Source organism: Melanaphis sacchari, unplaced genomic scaffold (assembly GCF_002803265.2).
Source record: "Melanaphis sacchari strain LSU unplaced genomic scaffold, SCAv2.0 Contig7_pilon_pilon, whole genome shotgun sequence".
Lineage (NCBI taxonomy): Eukaryota > Metazoa > Arthropoda > Insecta > Hemiptera > Aphididae > Melanaphis > Melanaphis sacchari.
The window spans coordinates 7327578-7353347 of NW_020271560.1; the positions used below are offsets into that span (position 1 = coordinate 7327578).

A 25770-nucleotide genomic window follows, 5' to 3' on the forward strand; every position below is an offset into this window, starting at 1 on the left:
ACGATACGAAGCTATATGTTAATATCAATTATTAAAATATCATCTATCTACACTTAAAGCGAAAAATTATACATTGCACTGGTGCAGCTGCATTATGTTATTAATATGTTATAACTTATAAGTAATAACCGTCTTCAATCAACCATTTGTTTAATAACATTTTACTACTGTATGAATTCGATTGCGCAATCCAATCTCAAATTTCATTTCACTCGTAATCCACACCATATTACACACACATAATTGGCAATATACTCAAAATATTATATCTCTAGCATTCGTAGCCGATAAATCTGTTGAAAACCATAATTCGCGTGTGTACTTGACCATGTGTATATACATAAATTCAATTTAGAGTTTAGATGCATCCGTATATCAACTTATTTATTGAGAGGGAAAATTCGTCTTCGTCAATAACTATTTATGACTATATATAATATTACATAATACACTAAAAATCTTTATTTTATGAGTTTGTTTTCTCCCTCTCTCTTTCTCTCTCTAGCACTATCTATTTTTCTGTGAACAACAAAAATAAATCTTACAGAAAATAAAACAGCAACCAAAGCGCAGAAAATGATAAATATATAAAATAATATATAACATTTCATTTCGATATACCCGATGGCTATATTATAAATGTATGTAATAATAATAATAATACCTATTATATTATATTGTACGTAACTCGTATTATGTATTTACGTTGCGTACGAGGTGCATGGAAACGTCGGCTAAAATTTGAGTGGCTTAACCCACAGCTATACGATAGTATAATGTCATGCCATAAAACATGCCACATGAATCGATTCGACAAAGACGCCATACATATAGATGTATGCACATTGAATATAATAAAATACAATACTATTGTTCAGAGTAATATTGACGATGAACAACCGATGGCATCGTGTACCAATGAAAGAAAAGAGTTCGAATATATAATTATTGCGAAAACGTAGAAACACACATAGGTATATACATATTTACATACTTATAAAATATATTTTACGTTTTTCGACCCTTACATTCTACCTAAGCACACGCAAAACTTAGCAGGTAAAATGTACAGACACATTATGTGAGACCCGACACGAAAAAAGTGCACCCGTGCGTAAGTTTCTTCCTACACGAATAAAAAATTAAATTACACTATATTTTCCTATAGGTTCAATAATATATTCTTACACGAAAATGATACCATTTCGATACTAAAAAAATTTTCTTCCCAGTATATTCAGAATTATAGCTAACATCTTGAATGTAGTTGAAGACAGAATGTCACACACGAATATTGCAATAAAAATGGGTGGCGAATGGCTGGGTGACAAATAAATTGACTGGTGAATTTTTTTATTACTATGATAAAAACTAATACTTTTACTATGAATTTATGAATGTCATTATGTAATGCAACAAAATCGAATAAAACATTTTTGTTTATATATATTTAAAAGGTGTTGAGTATTTTGTAAAAAATGTTGACAACGCTTACAGCAAAATAAAATACACCACTAGTAAGTAAGATTTAACATTAGTTTTTTTTCGTCGGAATGAAAAAAATTTTAAATTACATTTTTAATAATCAATGAGTATTGAATATAATAAAATGGATTGTCCATTATATTTCGTATCAAATAGCCAATGCAGTATAGTTAATAAATAGATAAATGTTAATAGTTAAAAAAAATTTATTCAGTACAGAAGTTAAAATTTTCAAGTCAATGTAGGTTTTTTCTAAAGAAATTTACGGGATTTCATGGACTCCGCCAAACCTTTTTTTGGGGATATCTCGAGTACGTCCCGCTTTTATTTTTTACCTTTTCCATAGCCCGAATTCGTTCGCAGTCTTATCGAAAAAATATATAGAATAGCCCGAATGCGTCCGCAATCATATCGATAAATTATATTGATAGCTGGAGTGCGTCATCGGTCCACAGCTATAAGTCCGTCCTATTTTAAGATAAAATTATCAAATAAACCTTTCAAGATATAGGTTTGAGTGATTTGACGATGATCGAATATGTTGGTTTAAATAAACAACTATAATACTTTATTCTTAAAGCTATAATTGCGGAATACTGAAAACGATGGGAAAATTCCATTTCAACTTCTACAATAATTTATCAAAATAAATAAATAAAATTTATTTTAAATAAAAAAAAAAAGTTTAAAAACAATCAGTACACTTTCTCTAATTTAAGGATGTAAACTAAAATAAAATGAATAATTATAAATAAGAATCAAAAAATATTTTTGGGGTGTAAGCCAGTTTACCTCCTTGTGGTGCACCCTGGGGAACTCTAAATGAACTGGGACGCACTAATAGGCTATATCAAAAATATGACCTTTTTTTTCTTGAGACGCACCCGGAACATTAAAAAAACATTATTTCAGGACGCACTCAGGAAACTCCCCTTTCTTTTAGTGTAAGAAAGGATATATTGATCCCGCCAATATAGGTAGTTATAAAACAGCCTATAGATATCGATTCTTTTAATTATAAATTATAATTTTAACGTAACTAAGAATATATGAAAAAATATAAACTTACCAAACAAAAATTACTATTTGTAATGTTATCAACAGTTTTTAAATTGAAATAGATACCACGCGTTGTTCATACTATTTAAACAGTTTTATTTTTTTATAAGTTTGGATATTACTTATAATTTATAAATTATAAATAAATTTAAAAAAAAAAAAAATTATCACATAAAACATTTAGTAATTTAATAACAAAAAAAAGTTATTTATTTTTATAATACTATACAAATATTACGAGGTTTTATTAATTCCGCCATCTATCGATTCCGTATGATATTTATTAACAAAAATATATTTGGATGTGCTTTGGTGAATTATTGTGAGTTAAGTTTTGAATAGAACGATTCACCACTGTTAGTTGTTCGTTCTAAAGAAATTGAAGACGATGCCCACATATTTAGATTAAATTTTGATGTTTTATCAATATAGATAATCATAGATTTTTTTTTAATTTCACATTAAAATTAATAAATAAAAAATTTCAGTTCAGTCGATAGTCAGCGGAATCAATATGTAAAAATATTTGGCGGAGTTAATATATGCCCAATATTATTACTTATTAAGATTATTGATGATTAATTTATTATTTTGTAGACTATTAATAAATTATTTTTAAACAATAACATACTTTCAAATTTTGATTTTATATACTATATGTCTATTTTGTATAAAATTAAACGTGAAAAACTATTCAAAAATTTAAATCTACGTTACATCATTAGTTACATGCAATGTGCATAGTTATTAATAATTGATTTTATTATTCCGTTAGAAATTTAGCATATTATATGAAAATAAATATTTTCTCAAATATAAATTTAACTTTAGTTAATTAATAAAGTCAATGAGTAACCATGATGGTCACAAGTAAATAGTGGTTTTTGCCGCAATCGATGGGTTGTTTTAAAACTTCTGTATTGAAGGAATTAATGTCATATTCGCGGAAATAAATTTAAGATAAAAATAAGAAATGTATACCGATTGAGCGAATGAAATTATTTTTACTGATATGAGAAATACGTACGGACTTTATTCTTCATGTGATTTTACGTTATTAATTTTGAACAAGTAAATTACTATACCAGTATTTTTTTTAAGTTTGATTCCATTATTATAAATTTATAATCATGATTAATATATGTAATTTTATTTTTATTTTTTCAATTGAATAGTACATTACTATACAGCATATTAGTCAATTTGCATATAAGCCTATTCATCCAAACGGTATTTTTGGTGGAATAATCATTCGTTCAAATGATATTTTATAATTTTATATCTATTCGCTCGGACAGACCGAAATTCACGTCAATTTGCTCAAACGGTCTACGCTCATATTATTGGCTAAATCGACGGATCCCTGAATTTACATAATACCGTGTAACTATTTATACCTGCCATGTTTCGCGTGGTAACATTATAACAAAACCATGCTATTATACTTCGATGAACAAGAACAACTATATGAATGCAGTTAAAAGTCAACGGTAGAAAAACAATTTAAACCGCGTCTATATTTTCTCAATAATATAAGTAATATGATTTAGCACTAACGGGTAATTAGTGTGGTGCGGGTGTGCAAACGAGTACGTCATATTTCGCGTCAAAAAACTATACGCAAGATGACATAGATTTTTTTTGATTTTTTCGTTCTCCGTTGCAGTATATTTATATACCTACACACATGTTTTGTATATTGTAAGTGTTCAACAGTTTTATTTTTTTTTTTTTTTTTTACATTTTAAAACAGTAGTCGGGTAGTCCGCACGCGCGTACCTGGCCTAATTGCCTAGCGGTCGGCAACCTCCTGCTATAGTAGCTATAGTACACCGCACCATACTACGCGTCGCTTTTAAAATTAGATTCGGATTTGGCATGGCCGCGCGCGGTCTTCTTCATTCCCATCCGTCCAACGTGTGCGCGCCGCAAATTCTTTTACGCTGCGGAGGTGGCCAACAATTCGTCGTGTTCGATAGTAGTTAAGTCATGTTATATGGTACGTCATAATATTATGCTCGACACTGATGTAGACATGTAGACGATCTGAGAAAAACTCGAGACAAATGCTGTGCGGAGAAAAGGACACAGTCGTGACTTGAATTATAGTTATGATCTAAGCGATCCCGATCGGAGCTAGGTTACACCGCGTTGGTCACGAAATAAACTTTCGGATGGAACTTAGCTCGAGTTCGTGTATGCTTGTAAATTTTGATATTTTATAAATTTCATATTTTTTCGAAAGAAAACCATTAGTAGATAAAATATAAGCGTAAATCTACTGCACCTCATAATCGTAATTCATTAGTAATGTACGTAACTTCTGTAATACCAAAGTACACACACGCTGTGGTAGCAGACAAGCAGTCAGCTCGCCGCAAGCGCATTTTTTGTAACGAAATCGAAAATAAACCAATTGATTTTTTTTTGGAAATTCGTTTGAATTATTCATATTACGTCCTGCAGCGAAAGACCTACCAATTAAAAGGCTACTGGGGCAGATCTACCTACCCCTAACTTACATACGATAATTTTACAAGCAACAGTGTATGTACACATAAATAATAAATATTTATTATATACATAAAATATTATGAAGTACCTGAATGAAAATTTCCAAGAAATTAATGCGTTAATATAATAATAATATGTCAAACGGATGATGAACCGGAAACAAGTCACAGACGTTGTACCGGAATCAAATCATCTTAGTCTCCAAGCGACGGAATATTGAATTAATGCATTACATATTATTATATATAGTAAACGTCTACGACGAGCATATAATATAATATATTAGGCCCCGCGATTGGATTCGTTCCAAGTATAAACGATCACACTGTTAATGTACATCACACGAAATGTTAAACAGCTCAGTCAAACAGTTTTTTGAACCAGAGTGGATTATTCCACATGAAATACGATAATACGTTTGTTTGTTGATCATATTATTTACGGTTAGATAAGTAGTCTAACATTTTTGTCAATTACAGATAGATCAAAAATGCAAAACTTTTTTTTTTTTACTGAGTGAAAAAAATGACAATTCGACATTTGACGAGTTAAGCCAAAACAATATTAGTTATGTGTTGTGATTTCACTCCGCAAATTACACAAATAATAACTAAAAATTTAAACAAAAATCAAACAAATCAACCATACCAAATACTCATCGTGAGGTTACAAATATTTAACAAATACTCCTATAATACCTATTATTAAATATTATTCAATTCATAATATTTAGAAATATCGTTTTACTTTTCTTGAAAATAAAATATAAATTATAAAAAATGTGTATTCATTAACAAATAGACGAATTAACTCTCTTAGAGTTACAAGAAAATTCATTAATTTAAAATCGTTATTTTATGGTCGAATATCCAATTTTATCAAACTTTGAATTTGAAGCGATTATACAAATATTATACATATGTATTTTCAGTATTTTTAAGACATCTTAATCGAAAAAATAATTTATGATAAAGAACCTTAAACTAAATTTTCAATCTTTTTTATCAAAAACACAAAAATGTGATCATGTCTAAAAATCCAATTTTGATTTTTTGTAAAAATGCTAAATTATATCTTTAATTATTCTTTTCTAAATTAAAACAAAATTTTACTACCTAATTATAATTTACTACTATAGAAATTGAATACTCAATTTTGAAGATAGAAGCTAGTTTTTTGCTCCTAAATGTTAATATAGAAACAAAAATACAAAATAAAGGACACATAACATTTTTAGACCATAATGCATCTCTAAATCCACTTAGTAACTAAAATAATTATATTTTAAATATAACATCATAATGATAAATTAAATATGTGTATTAATTACTACAATAATATATAGTATTAAATACTGCTTTCATAGTATCATAAATAAATATATAATTATTATAAAAATTGTCAATTGTTTTATTTCACAGTTAATTTTAATGTTAATATATTTTTAGAATATTTTTTTATACTAAAACGACAATTAAATTAAATATTTCATAAACAAAAATATATACATTTTATTTAAAAGAAAAAATATTATTTATCATGTTAAAAAATAATAATTCTAACGTACACAATTTCATTAAAACTCATTTAGTCTAAGAATAAATTAATAAAAAGGTGTAATTTATAACTACACATTTTAAATGTGTGTATAATTATTAAATATGACAAAAAAATATATAAAATCAAGATGAGACTTAAAATGGCATTGCAAAATTAACATGTTTATTATTATTTTTTCTTTTTTATCATACTGCAGTTATTGATATAAATGTAAATAAAACAGAAAATTTACTATTATATACAACCTTTTGATTTGTAATTATTTATTTATTTAAATCATAAAAAAAAAAAAAAATATGACTTTGAAATAAATGTAAACTTGCTTAAATCAATTTAATAATAGAAGTTTTACCATTCAAAAAAAATTATTATATATTTTTTAATGTTTTATAAACATATATAGGTAAATGTCAATATTAAAAAATATATAAATAAATAAAAAAAAAAAGTTTTGAAATCGAATAACTTTTTAGTGCTGTTTTTTAGTTAAACTATTGTTTTATTAATTAAAATTAAGGTTTATAGAATTTATTTAGTGTTAATAATTACCTAGCTTGATAAAAATTGAGTAAAAAGCAACAAAAATACTTAAATTATAAATATGTAATACATTGCAAGCACATTGATTGCAAAAAAATTATACGATTCAAACGGAGGCTTAAAAATTACAACTATATTATGAATACTTTTATAATAAAATCAAAATAATATTTCAAATTATTGTTTAATACCCAAAAGTACATTCAGAAAGGATCATAAGAACTGTTTTGAGTGATGTGTACAATAATAAATTGAGGACCACCACAGCCACACTGGGTTTTAGAACGATTTATTATACAGCATGACAATGATAATGCATTTTTGTAACATATATTAATTATTTTGTTACAGATCGATAAATGGTTTGAAAATCAAATACATTTTTAATAATTTTGATTAATGTAATGAATATCGTCGATGTTGAAAATAATTTATAAAAGTTCTTTAAATATTTGAACGGAATAATAAATTTAAAAAGTAATGTTTTCAAATAAACATTAAGTTAATGATTTTCATTTGATTGCACATAAACATTTAACCACTTAAAATTATATTATTTACATAAGCAAAACTTTTTAATTTTATTTATTACTTTAGATGTTCCATTATAACTTACGTGTAAAATACCGAAATTGAAGTTTTCATTTGTTTAAGCCGTCAGTAACTAACTATATTTAGTGCGAGGTTGGCCTTAAAAAGCCTACACATATTATATTATATAAAATAGACGTAATAAAAAATGCAATCAATAATATGGTATTGCATTTATTTCTCAACAGTCTAGATTAATAAGATATTAGTAATATTAAATCCATAAACATTACGATCTGTTAATACATAAAAAAAAAAAAATCTTAAATATTATAAATTTGAAATCTTTGGATTTTTCCCATCGCGTAAGCACCCACTTATTTGAAAAAAATAAAATCATCTCTCCCTAATGTCTCTCACCAAATCACTAAATATCAACATAATATAAATATTTATAGACTATGTGTACATATATTTATATTATTATACATCTTATACATCAATCAAAAATTATTGTTCATAATAGCGATTATATTAATACTGTAATATCATTAAATACACATTATCAAAAACCCACTTAAATTTAAAAAATGTGAGGGTTGCGACATAATACCAATATTATCTGTACAGAAATTATACCGAAGACTGATTTAACTTTACTGACACCCACGATTATAATATAAATTCGACACAATTCGAAAACGGTATTGTTTTTTTTTTTTGTTGTTGTTATTGTTGAACGCGAGTGCTTCAAAAAAAAAAAATATATTAACTTCCTACACGTTTTCTTCGCGAACAAAACGTAAAAAATGTTTTAACCGATTTAGTAGAATATCAGTTTAGATAGCTATGAGCAAAAATATATGATATCCGAAAGGTAGGTAAAATATTATTTTCAGTAAAGCACCGTGTTGTATTACATGGGTCCACCAATTTGTATACTACGTAGTACCTAAACGTTCAGCACCAATAATAAAAAAAAATTACCAGCCGAAAGTGGTGTTTTCTTGTTTTCTTAATACAATATGAATACCTCTGACTATACAATAAGATAAAATACTATTCAATAACATCCACAATCAAAATGGTCGCAATCAATAGTTATATCATATTATGCACGCGAATAACACCCAAATATTGATTAGAATATTCCTAACAAAGAATGCACTATGACATTTAGAACATATATATATATATATATATATATATATATATATATCCAAAATACAACTTTTTTATCTCTAATTAGGTTTCACATACCTGTATTTTAACTGAAGAAATAATTAATATTTTTTTTCACGTCCTATTCACTTTCAAGAATCGCAATCAAATTTATGTCGCTTGCCTGTGAATTATAGCGAACTGAAGAATAATAATTTTCAATTCAAGATTCAGCTTCTAAACTGAAAATGAATATGGTAAATTGAATGTAAATAATTTTGTAATGATAACCAGTTAATATGTATTAAGCTATATAACAACGTACATTGTATTTTTTCCTTTTGCGGACAAATAAATAATATGTACCAGTTGTACCACATCTCGTTTCACACTAACATAATGACACGATAACAACGAAAACGTGGTAGTAAACCATGTTTATGCTAATAATTATGCTCGTAGCAAAAATCATTATCTAACATTAAAGTACCTAACTGATATTATAATAATGTCTTTTTAATTTTTTTATTGTTATTATTTCAATTATCCATAAACATAACAATAGCTTGATTGTGTAACTTGGCATGATTGACAATTAAAACAATTGTAGTTTTGGGGTCCGGTTATGTTCTGAACTTAATATAATTTATATTTTTGCTGACCTACTATGTATCAGTATATTGAATAATAATGCAATAAATATTCTATCATAACAACCTAAGCTCAAAAAAAAAAAATTATAAGCAAACAGAAAGAGTTATATGATATTTCAATCACATACATAGGTACTAATAACTTTAATTATATGTAGATTATTAAAAATTTAAGTAAAGTTTTAATACATCATATTTATATTAATTTAGTAAATATTAAAAAGAAATTTGTAATTTTTAGTTTTTAACACATTTTTAAATAAAATCATGTATTTTTGTTTCTTTTACAAAATTTATTTTTAAACTTATTTTATTAATGGTCATATAATATACATAATTGTATATAATATATTACATACTATATATTTATATAATTTAACAATGATTTTTTTTAATATTTTGCCTTATATTTAAAATTATTGATAGCATAAACTGACGCTTGTATGATATTACCCGTAATAGTCATTATAGATAAAATATTTATTTAATTCTCCAAAAATAAGCATTACTGCATCAGTGTATAGTCATTATAAAAACATTACAACCGATAAAAAATAGTTCATAAAACATTGGAGTTTTTCTAAGACCTTTAATTTAAAGTTATTAAATCCAATTGTTTCTAAAACCAGTGTCATTTTAAACGGTTTCTAATGTATTATACATTTTTAAAAATACATCAAAGTGAGCATATACATACGGGAACAACTTCTGCAACAAATCACACATCTTAACATTTATTTCTAAAGCAAATTGCATGAAGTTGTAATTTTAAAAAAAAAACAATAATTATAAATTATAATTCATCAACAGGTAAAAGAAATAGAATATTTTATGGCACATAAAAAAATGTTGTCAAGTAAAACAACGGTGTTCGATTTAAATTTTTAAATTAAAAAACAAAAAAAAAAAATTAGAAAATATGGACCGAATTGACTCATGCTACACATACAGATGTAACAGAACTAATGTACGAGTACCTATGCCAATAATTGCGTTTAATTAAATACAATTTAATAATATATTAATATTTTATTGGGCCGGAACCAATAAATCGACAATAACACCTAGAATCTTTATACTGTGAAAATTTTTAGTAAGATTCTATATAATTTAAGATACAGAGACTTAGAAACACGCGGGCGTCTCATTAATTTGTCACCCGTCGTCACCGTGATCGTTAAACGCACAATATTATAATCAAAACGCGTAGTTTATGCGCCGGCAGTTCTCGTGGTACATAAATGCAAAAGCACTAGTTTTCTTTATCTATACGTGTCAATTATAAATCTGGTTGACAGCCATATTATATTATGTCTGTGCTGAATAATATAGTTTGTATAATATAATTTTTATGTGCATATTTTATTATAACGATATATAGATACATATTTTCCCATCAAGCCTTTTACACCCGCCGAAAAGTCTATAATAAACCATCATCGCGTTTTATGAAAGATATTATACAATAATAATAATAATAAATATCATCATTATTATTATTATTATTATTACCGCGTTAACGATTCGGCGTGCTTACATCCGTCAACAGCGATTTTGACGGTCGTTAAAGGCACGGAAGGAAACACGCAGCGCCGCGCGTCATTATGTAATATAAATATTATAATATATTAATATGTACACTGTACAGAGTGATTCATTTATCACTTAACGATCAAATCCTCGAATAGGTTCAATTTGTATGTTTTAAAAATGTATTTTTTCATCATTTTAAGTCATAACAACACAACGTTTTGACATCTAAACTTTATTAATTAATTACTGGTTCGTAATTCCATTTTCGTGCATAAACGTCGTATAAAAACGTATATTGTCATTTGAAAAAGAAAAAAATTAAAAAAATCTAAAATTATACAAAAAATATTTTTATTATTTTTTTCAAAAATTTTGCTGAGACAAAACTTTAACTGTTCCGGTAAAAAAAAAGTTTTCATAACTTATATTTACATTCACATAAAACCACTACTGTTTAACGATAATATCATCGCTTTGCAGGATATATCTCGAGATTTATTGAGGTGTGTGGTACGGTGGGAGGGGGAGTAGATATAAATCCATAGAACGCCAAAATCCGTTATAGTATAAAAGTAAACATAGTACATAGGTACACGTATATTATAAAACATATGCGTGAATCATACGTGCTTGCCAGCAAACATGAATATAGTAACCGAAATTAATATATTGTTATTCATACGTGTAGATAATATTATATTAAACTCATATACATGTTAAACGGACGTTTTGAATACGAATCGAAATCTAATGTATATATTATACGAAGGTAATAAACTTCCTGTAATAAGTTGTGATAACGGATGGGAATATTATATACATGCGAATAATTACATATATATTATTATATATTCGATGATATTACGTGTAAAATAATATTTTAGTGCAATGGTGAAAATAAAAAAAAAAGTTACACATGTATAAACTATATTTATTATATTTTGGTTATTCGTAGTCAGTGGTGGTCACTAACTTAACTCATGTGTTAAGTGTAATTATCCTTCTACAACAGTCATGGACTAAATCCCACCTCAAAATTTCACCAAAATTTAAAACGTTTTCAGTGTCTTGCGAACGTATATTATATTATTTAAAACGTATTAAAATTGTAATTTGTTTAAATGTATATTATTTCTAAAGTCTAAAATGATATATACCCGTGGCATCAGCTATGTACCAAATTTATGAGGTATGCTCGTTATGTCTCCCCTAAATAATAAATTAACAGCATCCTTTCTCCCCAAAGCAAAATCCTGGTTACGACACTGTCATATAAAATTCTGTGCAAAAGAAATTCATATAATTATATTTGGGTGTACGATGGTCGTGTATGAATTAATAGTTGGTACTTAAGAACAATATTTTAAATGCTCTCTAAGGGTGTAACAATTTTAGATTCGGCGCAAACTGAGCGATGTATTGTTTTTATAATTATGTCTCTACGCATATGAAGTTTCGATGTATTAAGTATTATATTACATATAATTATTTATTGGATCCATACTATAAATTAGAATCGAACCTAAAGATTTTAAGAGATAATTTTTTTAATGTTTTCAATAAATTTTCGAAGTATAATAGCTAATAATAAAAAAAAATGTATTACAAAGCAGTATAGATATTAAAGTATATTTAAATTACAAAATAATTACTCTAGTTGAGTAAATTATTAAAAATTTAAATTTATTTTCATCTTATGCTTGAAAATAAAACTATTATTTTTTATTATTTAACATATTTTAATCCTTTCGTATTTTCACTATTACTTTTCAGATTATTTTTGAACTTAAATTATTGATAACCATATAATTCGACATTAAATTTTTAATATTTTGCCTTATCTTAAAATTAAATATAACCAAAAACGTTGTTTCGATAATATTACACATCATATATTACGTGATAATTTTAGATAAAATATTCATCTAAATTTACCAAAAATAAACGTCAAAATCATTAAAACCTTGTTACCCAGATAACATCATTACAATCTATCAAAATTATCATATAAAACATAATTTTAACCAGGCTATTTAATTTAAAGTCATTAAACCCGATATGTCACGACGATTGACATCATTATAAAGGATTTCTATTGTATATAATATTATCAATACATTTTGGATATTAACAGAATCTAAGCCCTCTAAAACCTTATTGAAGCGATGTACAATAATGCACTTTATGCAATAAAAATTTATGGCACTGGAAGCCATGTATAAAAATAATTGCAGCAGCCAGTATGTATCGTTTAACTTAAAAGAATTTTTTTTACACATAAATGATGTATCACACTCACACCGAAGTACCTTCATTGGAAGATTTCTTCGTTCAAGTATATACTAAAGCCACTAAATACTCGGAACACCTACAATTAATGTAAAAATATTTTTTATTGATTGTGCAATAAAAAAATTATTGTTAAAATAATTATGTATATAGGTACAAGATACACGAAACGAAAATTTATGTGTATATAAAAGTGATATAATTTTTCAGGCATTAGGTTTTACGTACCTATAAACCGATTCTTCATTGTTGTTTATCAACCGCTTTGTTGTATCCATCAAATGCACGTGAGTAAGTACATTGTCAATGACAATTTGTCATTAAGGTATTTATTCACAAAAAATAATAGATGAAATTATTTTTTCGCTTTATAAATCGATATATTATTATTTTAATTTAATTTAAGACCCCGTCCAAAAGTTTTGAAATTCTCGTTAGAAGAATTTATCAATATCGATAAATATCACATTATTCACATTGTTTATAGGTTGAAAAATTGAAACGTCACGAAAGACACGCAATGCACACGCAAAATTTACAATACACACTCTCGTATACTAAAATACACAAACATACATATATCTATATACATTACGTATCTTTATTCTTTTTAATCCAATCCAAATTTAAAGTTTTAGTTCAATCAAAATACGTCGTGCGCACGAAACTGTCAATTTTTAAATGTTTACTGTTTCATAATAAACATATGTGTTAAGCTTCGAAAAGTTTTAACGAGGAATATAATACGTGTCTAAAATGTATTTGAGGCATTATATTTCTCAGATATCGTAACTAATACATTTTAATACTTTTTTTCAGTGATGGGTGATATATTATGAATTAAGGTGTACCTACTACCTACCCATATAGACTATATTTATTACTTTCACGAAATTTATTTTTATAAAACTATTCTACAAATGTATGATATAAAAATGAAAAAGTATGTTTGCGTTCCACTCTAAATGTCTGTAAAATACATGAGATATTAGATTCTTATGATGAGTTTGGTTTTTAAAAAAAATTAATTTGATAATACAATAGAAATTATTTGTGTTGATTAATTATTTTAAAAGCTCACATATTATTTAATTACGTTTAGTATAACCAAAAACAATTTTTGATTACTAGAATTATTCAGCTTCATCAGCCAAATATGTTCTAAAAACTGTTACAGTATAAAATGCTTGTCAAATATATTTTTTTTTTTTTTTTTTAATATATGGTAAATATGAATACCAGTAGGTACTAGGTATACTACAATTAAGATATTATTTTAAAAATAATAAAAAAAAAAAAATGTAGGATGAATTTATTGCGCGACAACTAATTTTGTACCGAACTTTTCAACATTTTCAAATTATTTATTTTTTATTAGTCATGGCTTTACAATATCATATTATTACTGTGTTACAAAAAGAATAACGTGTTAAACCGTTAAAATCTGAACAGTTAGTCGCAGTACATCAACAACCATCAAAAAAATTTAAAATGATCGAGCAAAAAAACTTAAAAAAATATGTAGTGATTGTACTGATAGAAGTAAAAAAGTTATTTATGAAAAGTTGCACATAATTTTCAACTATAAATTTGATTTTTTTTATTTATATTATTTTACTTAGTTAAAGTTAATTTATGAAAACCTATTATTATTATTTTAATTATTAACAACTGCTAAAGTTTAATAGTGAAGAATCTTAATTAAATTTATAAATACAGATTAAATACGCCTAAATGTATTTTATTTAATGCACATAATTTATAAAATCTAAATTATAAATTATAATATACAGATAGTATCTTAAGACATTACATCAATTGTCGTACATTATCAGTTGTCGCGCGATCTATTGTCACTATATCTATTATTTATTAACATGGATTCATTGACATCGTACATACAAAATTAATGGACAACAGAATAAATAATATTAAGTGGTAAGTAATCTTCACCACTTAAATTGATTAACTTAAATAAAATAAAATTTGCTTACAATTTAATCCTCGATACGCATTTTGGAAATAGTCCAACTCAACACTTAAGGCGTATCAAAAATAATCAACAAACCAAATTATTAGGACAAAATATTTTTTCATATACAATATGTACATAAACAAAATTTGTTTTATTCTTAGTACCACTAACACAACACAATGTTTTCTCAAGTTATTTTTGAATGTAATTATTAAAGCCATTACACATACCTTCCATTTTGAAGAATAAATTAACATACAACACGTAGACAGGCATATAGTAAGTACATCGATATTTTTATCAAAATTATCTCTAATAAATGACAGTTAACAATAAAAAAATATGTTAACTGTCTACAAAATTAATTCGTTATGAAAAAAAAACTCCTATCAGCCATTTATGTATCCACTAACGATGAAATATTCACAAAGGTCAACCATAAAAAAAAAAGGTCAAAAATACTTATAGTGTATAAAACATAAAATTATTTATTTTTTTATTCGCAAATGTATTAAAATTAAATTGTGAAATGTGCAGAAAAAATGATAAAATAAGCAAAATATCAGCATTCCCTATATACTAATAAATAATTCTGTATTGTTACATTATTTCATACTTCGTTGTATTTATAATGCCCGTCATGAATTTGGCCGCTGGACATAAAATATTATTCGGACGACCGTATATATTAAAGTGTCAAATTCCCAGTTTCAACGGTCAAAATCAGACAGTGTTTTCCACAGTACTCTGCAATATAGTGACCAAGTTTGACTGCTGACTACTAACTAATTGTGTATTATGTTATGATATCGTTGGACTGTATCTACACGTTAACTGTTGCAGTTTTTTAAAATGTGCGATTTTATTTTTTAACTTTTTTTTTAGAATCTGGAATTAAAAAACCAATGACAACGTCAATGAAACAATAACATTCATTGAAATATTATTGACCCCAAAAATGTCATAATTCATAAGCACCAATAGAATTTTAAAAGCATACATCATAGAATTATACATTTATACCCGTACGTCAGTGTATAGCTCTAAACCAGATGAATTTTATTTTATATAATTTAAAACCATTAAAAAAATAACATTTTTCTAAAAAAATATATTTTTATTATTTTTATAAATATTTTACTTTTAAAACAACGATATGTATTTTCATGTCTTATTCAAAAACAAAATATTTTTAAAGTACTTATCGATGTATAAAAATTAAATTATTGCCAAGTACTCAGGGAGTTATATTTATTTTAAGTTTATATGAACAGTGTATAGTAATACAGGTATATTTTGCGTAATGTTGGTTCACTATTCAGCTCATCAAAACATTAAATATTTATCAATTATAATTTATAACTAATAAGCTACTTGATTAAAATTTAATTTTTTTAGATCAAAATAGATACTCTGAATATTCTGCTTCTATAAAATTTAAAATGTATGTTGTCATTAAAAAAAGTTCACACTTTAAAATATAATAAAAATTGTAACTTCATACGATGTTGTATTGTAATGAATCAAAATCATGTAAAACAAATATTTTTAAAAACTTTAGTATAAATAATAAAATTACACTATCTTACGTTAAATGGATCACCCCGTATAAATCATTCGATATTATCACGTCACGGAGCTAATTTTTTATTGTTGACGTCAACGTTACTATTGTTTTTTATGTTTTCAGCTATGATCAAACCACAAACTGTCACTGCAGTTCGATGCATATAGGTGTTTTGCAATCAAATTTACTTTCAGTCACAGTTTCGTCTAAAAAGTAGTATTTACAGGCCTAAACACCGACAATTGGATTTAAACAACCGTAGGTATCGAGGTTAAATTAAATCCTGTTATAGCTCCTTATTATAGGGATTAGTAATTGTATATATCGTATCAGTACCCGACATCTATGCAAGTAGGTATATAATAATATTATATTATTATATGTTAAGGTCAAATAATATGTACGAGAAATGAATAAATACGTATACTGAGAGGGTTATTCACTAAATAATTCGCAATCAATATTTATATATATTAATTATTGATATAAATCCGGTAAAATAATGATTTATACGTGCGAGAGTAACACGATGTGAAATAATAATATATTATCAATATTATAGTTCGCAAATTAAATTATACAATTTATTAAACAAACTCCTCATCGGGATTCTATAAATTCGCCACCAGTAAAAGTTTGCACAGCTTATGAAAGACAAAAGCATAACGATAATCTAAAAGTTTCAAGCAAAATTATCGAGTCAAAATTAAATGCCGACTAAACATTATATAGTTAGTGGTTAACTGACTAACAATATGAATATCTGATTATAAATTATTATTTATGCTTTGCTTTCTGCGGTTTACCAAACCATCCATAAATTTACAAAATTAACATTTAATTAGCACGAGTCTTAAATGAGCATTGATAATAATGTTTTCATATAAAAATATGCACAATCAGTTCATGTAAATAATATACATACATATAATTATCTTCATAAACAATAAAATTTATCTTTTAATTTATTATATATATTACAAGCAGGTAGTCTATTATGCTATTATTTATTTCTATTTTTTAATTTTGGATAATTTTCGAACTATAATATTTCAGCTGAAAAAATAAAATGAGTTTATTAAAAAAGGATTTTTTAAATACAATAATATGATAATTATTACTTATATCATTTGCGTGCAATATATTTCTTTATAGAATATATACAGGTAAAAGTATACAATTATAAATACACACTACTATTAGTATTTAGCAAGTACTAAGTTTTATATTACGGGCAGATAACAACATCACAACCACAAAACCAACATCCGTAAATGAGGCAGTTACTTTGACAGCTTGCATGACTATATGAAATTATTTTTTCCATTAACCACTACAATTTATTTTAATGGAATATGAAATACAAATAAAATAAAGTCTGGACACAATGTTATCAAAAACAACTATTCATGTTTATAGTATGCAAATAACAAATATTTAGGGTTTAATGACTTTAATTTAAAAATTAAATGGAAGAGAACTAAAACTAGCCTTTTTTTTTAAGTTATCAAACTTAAAAGTATAAAAGCATTTATTTTTTTTAAATTTTAATAAGTATAAAAGTCTGACCTAAGAGCTTTTCACGCAAAGTGTCTATTATCGTATAAACTTTGAACGCCTCTCAACAGTAGATATAATATAGTAAGTATATAAATATGTATTAAAGAGAGAGAACAATCTGTTACAACAATTCCGTGCAAAAATGTTATCATTACAGAGGCCTCAAATTTAATTTAAATATTTTGCACAGTTCACATATAACGTATTAAAATTTATATAAAATAAATGGCTAATGAGTAACCGGAAATCCAGATGTATAATAAACATGCGGTCGACGTACATTAATGCGTACACAAAAAACTAATCTATCATCGTAATATTAAAAATATATTGAATTCTAGAATTCTTTACATAATAAAATGATACAATTAACAGTCATAATGATATAAATAACCATAATATTTTACAATAGTGAATTTATTTAGTCGGCAATAGTTTTTTTGGTAATGCAACATTTTCAGCTATTCTACATAACATACTATGTCATATGTGTAATGGTTATTAGTGTAATTATAAGAAAATAGTTACATAAGTTATTTAATTATTTTATTTTCACCTTTTAAATTTTTGAAAAAATCATAAATTAATAATTATAATCGTATTCAAATAAGCGCCTAATAATATGTAATATATAATATGGATAAAAAATTTTAAAAATGTAGAACTTATAAAAATATCTAACATCTGTGTAGTGTATATATGTATAAAAAATGTAAAATATGCAGAACTTATAAAATCATGAAATGTATAAAAATGAAATAAATATAATATTTTGTAATTACAACTTAATTACCTATATATCAGTTATAGCGAAATAGCGTAAGCCAACATACTCTAAATATTTTAATGAATTATTAAAACTTTTATTTCCCACATACCACATATATGTATTTACTATGAATATTAATTATTTTATTCTTTTGTTTTTTTGGCATTTCTTTTTTTTTTACTCTGTATCGTAACTATTTTCAATATTGTTTCTGCTTGAGTTTCAATTAGAACTTTAATAATTATATATATTGCTAGATAAGAGCTGTAAAATTGACTATTATATCATTCTCTAGTATCTGATATCTAAGTTACTATTGATAACCGGCTAATCCGATAAAAGTCCAATAAATATCAACAGATTATTGTGCTCATATTATCGATTGATTACATTTGACAATGTTAGAAAAAATAAAAAAATTCGAACATTCTCAATTGTGTTACCCCAAAAATAACATTCTCAATCGTAATTTATCGATTCTATCAGAAGATTGCTGAGCCCACATTTTCGGAAGAAGATTACTATCATTTGATACATAATTTTCTATTAAATAATCACAAAATTCTGTTATAGCTAAAATTTTAGGTTTGTCTGCCATAAAATAGTCTATAAAACATTCTTCCACTTCCTTTGGACTAAGAAAGAAAATCCAAAACTATGTACTAACCATTTTCCTACATAGTCATTTTCTGAATAAAATTATCATGCATAACCTATATTTAGAATTTTACGAAACCAAACTTGGCCCAAATGAAAACAATAACTAAACACCTCTGTTTCCGGAAAAATTTCAAAAACTGCTTGATGTATTGCTATTTCAAAATTTAAAAGATGTTTTAGGTATTATTCCAGCTATTTTAATTTTGTTCAGTAATTTAATGTATTTATTTTTTTCTTTATTTGGTAATAAACAAAACATTGATGGAATTTATACTCCATTTAGAATGCCATAAATTGTGTATAATTGCATGTAATATTTATCACATTAGTTAAAAGTACTATCCATGTACAAAATATCTAAATCTTTTAAAAAATCAATGTTTGTTTTCATGAAAAAATAACTATTTCATTTAGCGCATCGTTATCATAAAGAAATAACTCACCTCTATTTGTCTTTATGTCTAATAAATTAAATTTTTCATGAACTTCTTTCCTTGATGTTGACAGTTTGAGATAACAATGCATCCTTGTATTGTAATTATTTCTTGTTTTGAGTTTTAAATCGAGTGATATCAAATCTCCTTCATTAGAATATTTAGATACTTCTTTTCATAATATTTAATATTTTTGACAGTTTTTCAACTATAGTCTACAACTTTTCTTTTGCGAGAGTTACTGATTTTTTGCCGTTTTAAAGTGTCATAATTTGCATGACTATGGTCAAAAAATGATTTATCTGTATTTATTAATTGGGCATTTTGACCCACAATATAAACTTTTGCACTACACTTATTTACAACACAACGCCACATATTTTAATTTATTTTTTTAGATTTATGGTGCTTAAAAAATTTTAAATCATTTAAAACTAGTAGTTGTTTGCCTTTTCACTGAACATAAATAATACATTTTCGCTCATTGTGACTTTGTATATTATGCCGAATATAAACGGATATGTGTGAACACACGAATTACTCGAACAATACAAACCTAACTGTTAAAAGAAATTACTCGACGTACAATATTTTGTGTATAATTATAAGATTTTCAAACCAAAATCAAGTTTTTTGTATTATTTTTATCAGCATTAAAAAGAATCGTAAAAATTTTGTGTGTCAAAAAATCGAATTTAAATGTCAGTTTTATCGGTAAGCTATCGTTATACTCTATTAAATGCCAGGTTTTTCCATCGTATATATTTTTATTATTTTGTATTATCATTGCCTATCTATTTATGAAATTTATATTTAATATATATTTGAACTTTTTTTTACTAATTAGTAATTTCCACCATGTAGGAACTTACATATGTACTTGTTTCTGTCGTGTAAGAACAAACACACAAACACACGTACCTTTTTTTCGGGTCTAGGACATTTCGGCTCGGCCATTTCGGCTTGGCCGTTTCGGCACGGCTGTTTCGGCGCTAAGATATATCGGCACTGAAAATTTCGGCGCGAGGAAATTTCGGCGCGGCATTTTTTAAATTAACTATTACTATTATGAAAAATTATCTTAATAAAATCGTCAATAGTGCAATCCTACCAAATATAGCTGTTATCGTGTAACGTAAGAACCAACTATATGTCTATATAGGTAAGATAAAAGTATAGGTTATTAACCCACAGCAGTTAAGATATAAAGTGACGATTATGTATACGCGTAGTGTATGAACTGTAAAGCAATCAGTTCTGGACCTGTCATCATTGCTGCACAAAAATTTATACTTGTTAAAATGTCTAATTTATTATCGAACCGCGGACGTGAAATTTTTGTACAAGACGGTTTCATGTATATTTTCGACAAATTTAATTTTAACCGTACAAAGCGATTTTGGAGGTGTCGCAATAAAGATATGTGTAATTGTCGAATTCATACAGGAATCGATGATTATATTATACAAAAAAAAATTAACGACCACACTCATGATTCTGAAGCGGCTAAAATAGAAGTAGAGGCTGCAATTACAAAAATTAAGACACGTGCACTTCAAACAATGGAGCCTACATCAGTTGTAATAAACGAATGTGTTGGACCTTTATCCGAAGCAGCTAAAGTAAGTACAAATTTCAGACAGCTTTTTGTTTTTACTAGGCCCGTTAATTTAATTTTAGGAACGATAATGTAGTTTAGCATATAAAAGCTAATTAAAAAAAAAATATTATATTATACATATATATATTTTTAATAAATTATTTAAAAAGATATTCTTTGTTGTTTGAATTCAGGCCACTTTGCCAAATAATTCAACTTTAAAAAAAACGATTCGGCGAAAACGTCAAGAAATCCAAATGGCACCACATAATCCAGTCGACCTAACTACACTAGACATCCCACCCGCGTATACTATGTATTCTCCATCAAACGGTAATGAGGAAATATTTTTACAAAGTGATAGTGGTCCAGGTTCTAATAGAATATTAATTTTTTCTCGATCTAAGAGCCTTGATATTTTGGAAAATTCGAGCGTTTGGTACATGGATGGTACATTTAAAGTTGCACCTCCATTATTTAGTCAAGTATATGTAATATTAGCTGAATATTTACATGGTATACTGCCTATGGTTTATATTTTACTCCCCGATAAACAATCAGTAACATATGATCATATGTTTTTAATGTTGAAAAATTTAAGACCGGCTATAAATCCTAAATCAATTTCATGCGATTTTGAACAAGCGGCCATAAAATCAATAAAAAAAGCATTTCCCAATGTTAAAATATATGGTTGTTTATTTCATTTGTCGAAAAATTTTAAAAAGCAAGTTGGTGCATTAAATCTCACAACTCGATATAACAATGACGCTGATTTTTCTATATCAGTTAAAATGATAATTTCATTAGCATTTGTAAAAATAGAAGATCTTGATTTTGCAGTTGATTTATTAGCTCAACATCTTGATGAGGAATTAAATAATTTATTAGAATGGTTTGAAGATAATTATATAGGTCGAATTAACCGTAATGGTCGGGGAAGAAGAAATGCGCGTTTCCCTCCAGAAATTTGGAATTTATATGATAGAGTCTTAAATTCAGAAAATAGGACAAATAATCATGCCGAGGCAGCAAATAGGAGGTTGAATATTGAAATGGGAGTGTGTGGCCCAACAATTTGGACATTTATAAATTGCCTAAGAAGGGTTCAAACAGGCCACGATGTTTTTATGACGCAACTAACTGCTGGAGGGAGTCCCCCTAAAAAATTAAAAAAATATACCGACCTAAATCATCGATTACATAAAATAGTTAGTGAATATAATATAAGAAATTGTATGGATTATTTAAAGGGAATCGCTCATAATATTTCTTTAAAATAAATTTAAATTGTATATTATTAACATTTTTAAAGTATTATTAATTCTTTTTTTTTTTTGACTATTTAAAGGGAATTGCTATCATAATTTATATTTTAACCATGTAATCATGTATTACTAAACATATAAAACTTTATTATTATATTATTTATTTTGTATTTTTAAAATGTATTATAATATTGGAATAATGATGAATTATTAATATGCTATTTATTTATTTTAATATTTCTTTAAAATAAATTTCAATTGTATATATTATTAACATTTTTAAAGTATTATGAATTCCTTTTTTTTTTTTCGACTGTTTAAAGGGAATCGCTATCATAATTTATATTTTAACCATGTAATCATGTATTATTAAACATATAAAACTTTATTATTATATTATTTATTTTGTATTTTTAAAATGTATTATAATATTGGAATAATGATGAATTATTAATATACTATTTATTTATTTTGTATTTTTAAAATGTATTGTAATATTCAAATAATGATATATTATTATTTGTTTTGTATTTTTAGATTTTATGTGGGTTAATAATCTACACCTTTATCTTACCTATATAATCGGTTTTTACGTTATACGATAACAGCTATATTTGGTAGGATTATACTATTGACAATTTTATTAAGATTATTTTTCATAATAGTGATAGTAATAGTTAATTTAAAAAAAAAACGACGCGCCGAAATTTCCTCGCGCCGAAATTTCCAGCGCCGATATATCTTCGCGCCGAAACAGCCGTGCCGAAACTGCCGTGCCGAAACAGCCGTGCCGAAATGTCCGATTCCCCTTTTTTTCACCGTATAGGAACTTACACATCTTATTTTTATATTTGTGTAAGAATTAACACATCACATTTGTAAGAACTTACGTATGTAATTGTTTACCTGCTACTCTCGTGTAGAAACTTACTATTCCCCATTTTAAATAAATTTTGTATACATATAAGCTACGGCTAAAGTATAATTTGTATAGAATCAATTTATTTATTAAAATAAATTTTTTCCTTCCAATTTTTCAGACTTAGGGCTGGCAATATAATTGTTTTAGTATTGGTATAGTTAAAAATATTAGTTTTTCTGTTTTTTTTATTTATAATTAAAAAATGTATTATCAAAAATTAGTAACAAAGTATTAGATAAAAATGTATATTATTAAAAAAAAATTGTAATTAAGAAACTGGTAAAAATTTGTAAGATAGTTTCCACACATAGTCTAACCGAGTATTTTTTTTTTTATGCTTGCAATTCATACATTTTTTTATGTATAAATGTTTCTTTTACAGTCATTTTTTTTCTTTTTGTTCCCTAACTACTCAAACTGATATCTACATCATACATTATTAGTAATTACTAATCTTTAAATTGTACAGCCGACCGGAAATCGGAATATTCCGGGCCGCACTTTACGTATGTCATAAATATACTCGGCCCGTAATTTCATTTACGTATGTTTTAAAAGTACATGGGCCGCAATTTACATAGTATATGACAATAACCTTTTTTTAGAGAACGCAATTTACAGACTCCGAATTAGTTCAATCCGTTTTCTCTCGAAAACCCAATGATTTACAGTACAGTAAGCCACACTAGCGAGTAGCTCACGTCAGGTATAAAGAAAAAGATAATACAGACACTATACACACATGACAAAATAAATAGGTTAAGTCAGGGGTCTCCAAACTTTTTTTATCCGAGGGCCACATAAAATAAAAAAAGCTCTTAGCACGCCAGAATGTATGAATACATATAATTTATAAACTACAGATCGTAATCTATGGTACAGCCGAAACAGCTGATAATTACACGTATGCACAATAACGATTTTGGAAACTAAGTATATTTTTAGATTATTTGCCGTCATTTGGTGGGCCGGTGAAAACTTGTTCGAGGGTCGGATGCGGCCCGTGGGCCGTAGTTTGAAGACTCCTGGGTTAAGTTATGCTAATGAATTTTGAAGACTTATTGTTTGATACACATATTCCGCTCAAGTAGTTCAACACTTCGCCTTTATAGTAGATTTTAATTTCTAATTGGTTTTCATTACAAACAATATTTATCATTAGTCACTGTGTATTAAACTATAGCACAGAGAAAATTATCGACCAAACAAAATAGAGAACTTTGATATAGGTTGAGTGTGGGAGCGATGTAATTAAACTTTTGTAGGCCTTATGAACATCTCTATATCAATTTTTTCATGGTACAGTACTAAATTCTAGGACGAATGGTCTTGAAAACCAGTGGTGGCGGGAGGTTTATAAGGTAATCACCTCTCTATTGGACTATGTTTTTATGTCTTGAATTATTATATTTTATAATTGTTTATATAGCTGCAATACTATCAAAATCTTAACATAATTTCTGCAATAAAATTTCACATATTAAAATTTCGTCATAAATATTGAAATATAATATTGGTAACAAAAAAACTACAATTATAAATATTATATATGTATATAATATAGACCTTTCCATAATTATAAATTCAAATAGTAATTATAAAAGAAATAAAAAAATAACACAAAAAACAATTAATCTAAATAAAACAAGTTAATGGTTTGATAAGAAAAAAATATTTTATTTTTTTAAAT

At 26.2% G+C, this 25770-nt stretch overlaps 2 protein-coding genes across 3 annotated transcripts in view; one reads left to right on the forward strand and one right to left on the reverse strand.

Annotated features, from left to right (window-relative positions):
• The window catches only part of LOC112601799 ((11Z)-hexadec-11-enoyl-CoA conjugase-like), a 54434-nt gene that overhangs the window by 11909 nt on the left and 16755 nt on the right, over positions 1-25770 (reverse strand). The window contains exon 1 of one of the 2 annotated variants that reach the window (XM_025349580.1): positions 8950-9083. The exons of the other annotated variant lie outside the window; for it this stretch is intronic. The gene's annotated coding sequence lies outside the window, so the exon portion shown is untranslated. Of the gene's footprint in view, positions 1-8949; positions 9084-25770 lie in introns of those variants that run through there. 2 annotated transcript variants of the gene reach the window in all.
• LOC112601635 lies at positions 21298-23173 on the forward strand. The gene is made up of 2 exons (XM_025349344.1): positions 21298-21912; positions 22085-23173. The coding sequence occupies exons 1-2, from the start codon at positions 21526-21528 to the stop codon at positions 23171-23173; spliced, it is 1476 nt and encodes a 491-aa protein (XP_025205129.1). The 5' UTR covers positions 21298-21525.

Excerpts from the sequence above, each read along its gene's own strand:
- LOC112601635 (XM_025349344.1), top strand. The coding sequence starts at position 21,526 with ATGAACTGTAAAGCAATCAGTTCTGGACCTGTCATCATTGCTGCACAA. Across the intron at positions 21,913-22,084 it reads CTTTATCCGAAGCAGCTAAA|GCCACTTTGCCAAATAATTC; the intron begins GTAAGTACAAAT and ends GTTTGAATTCAG.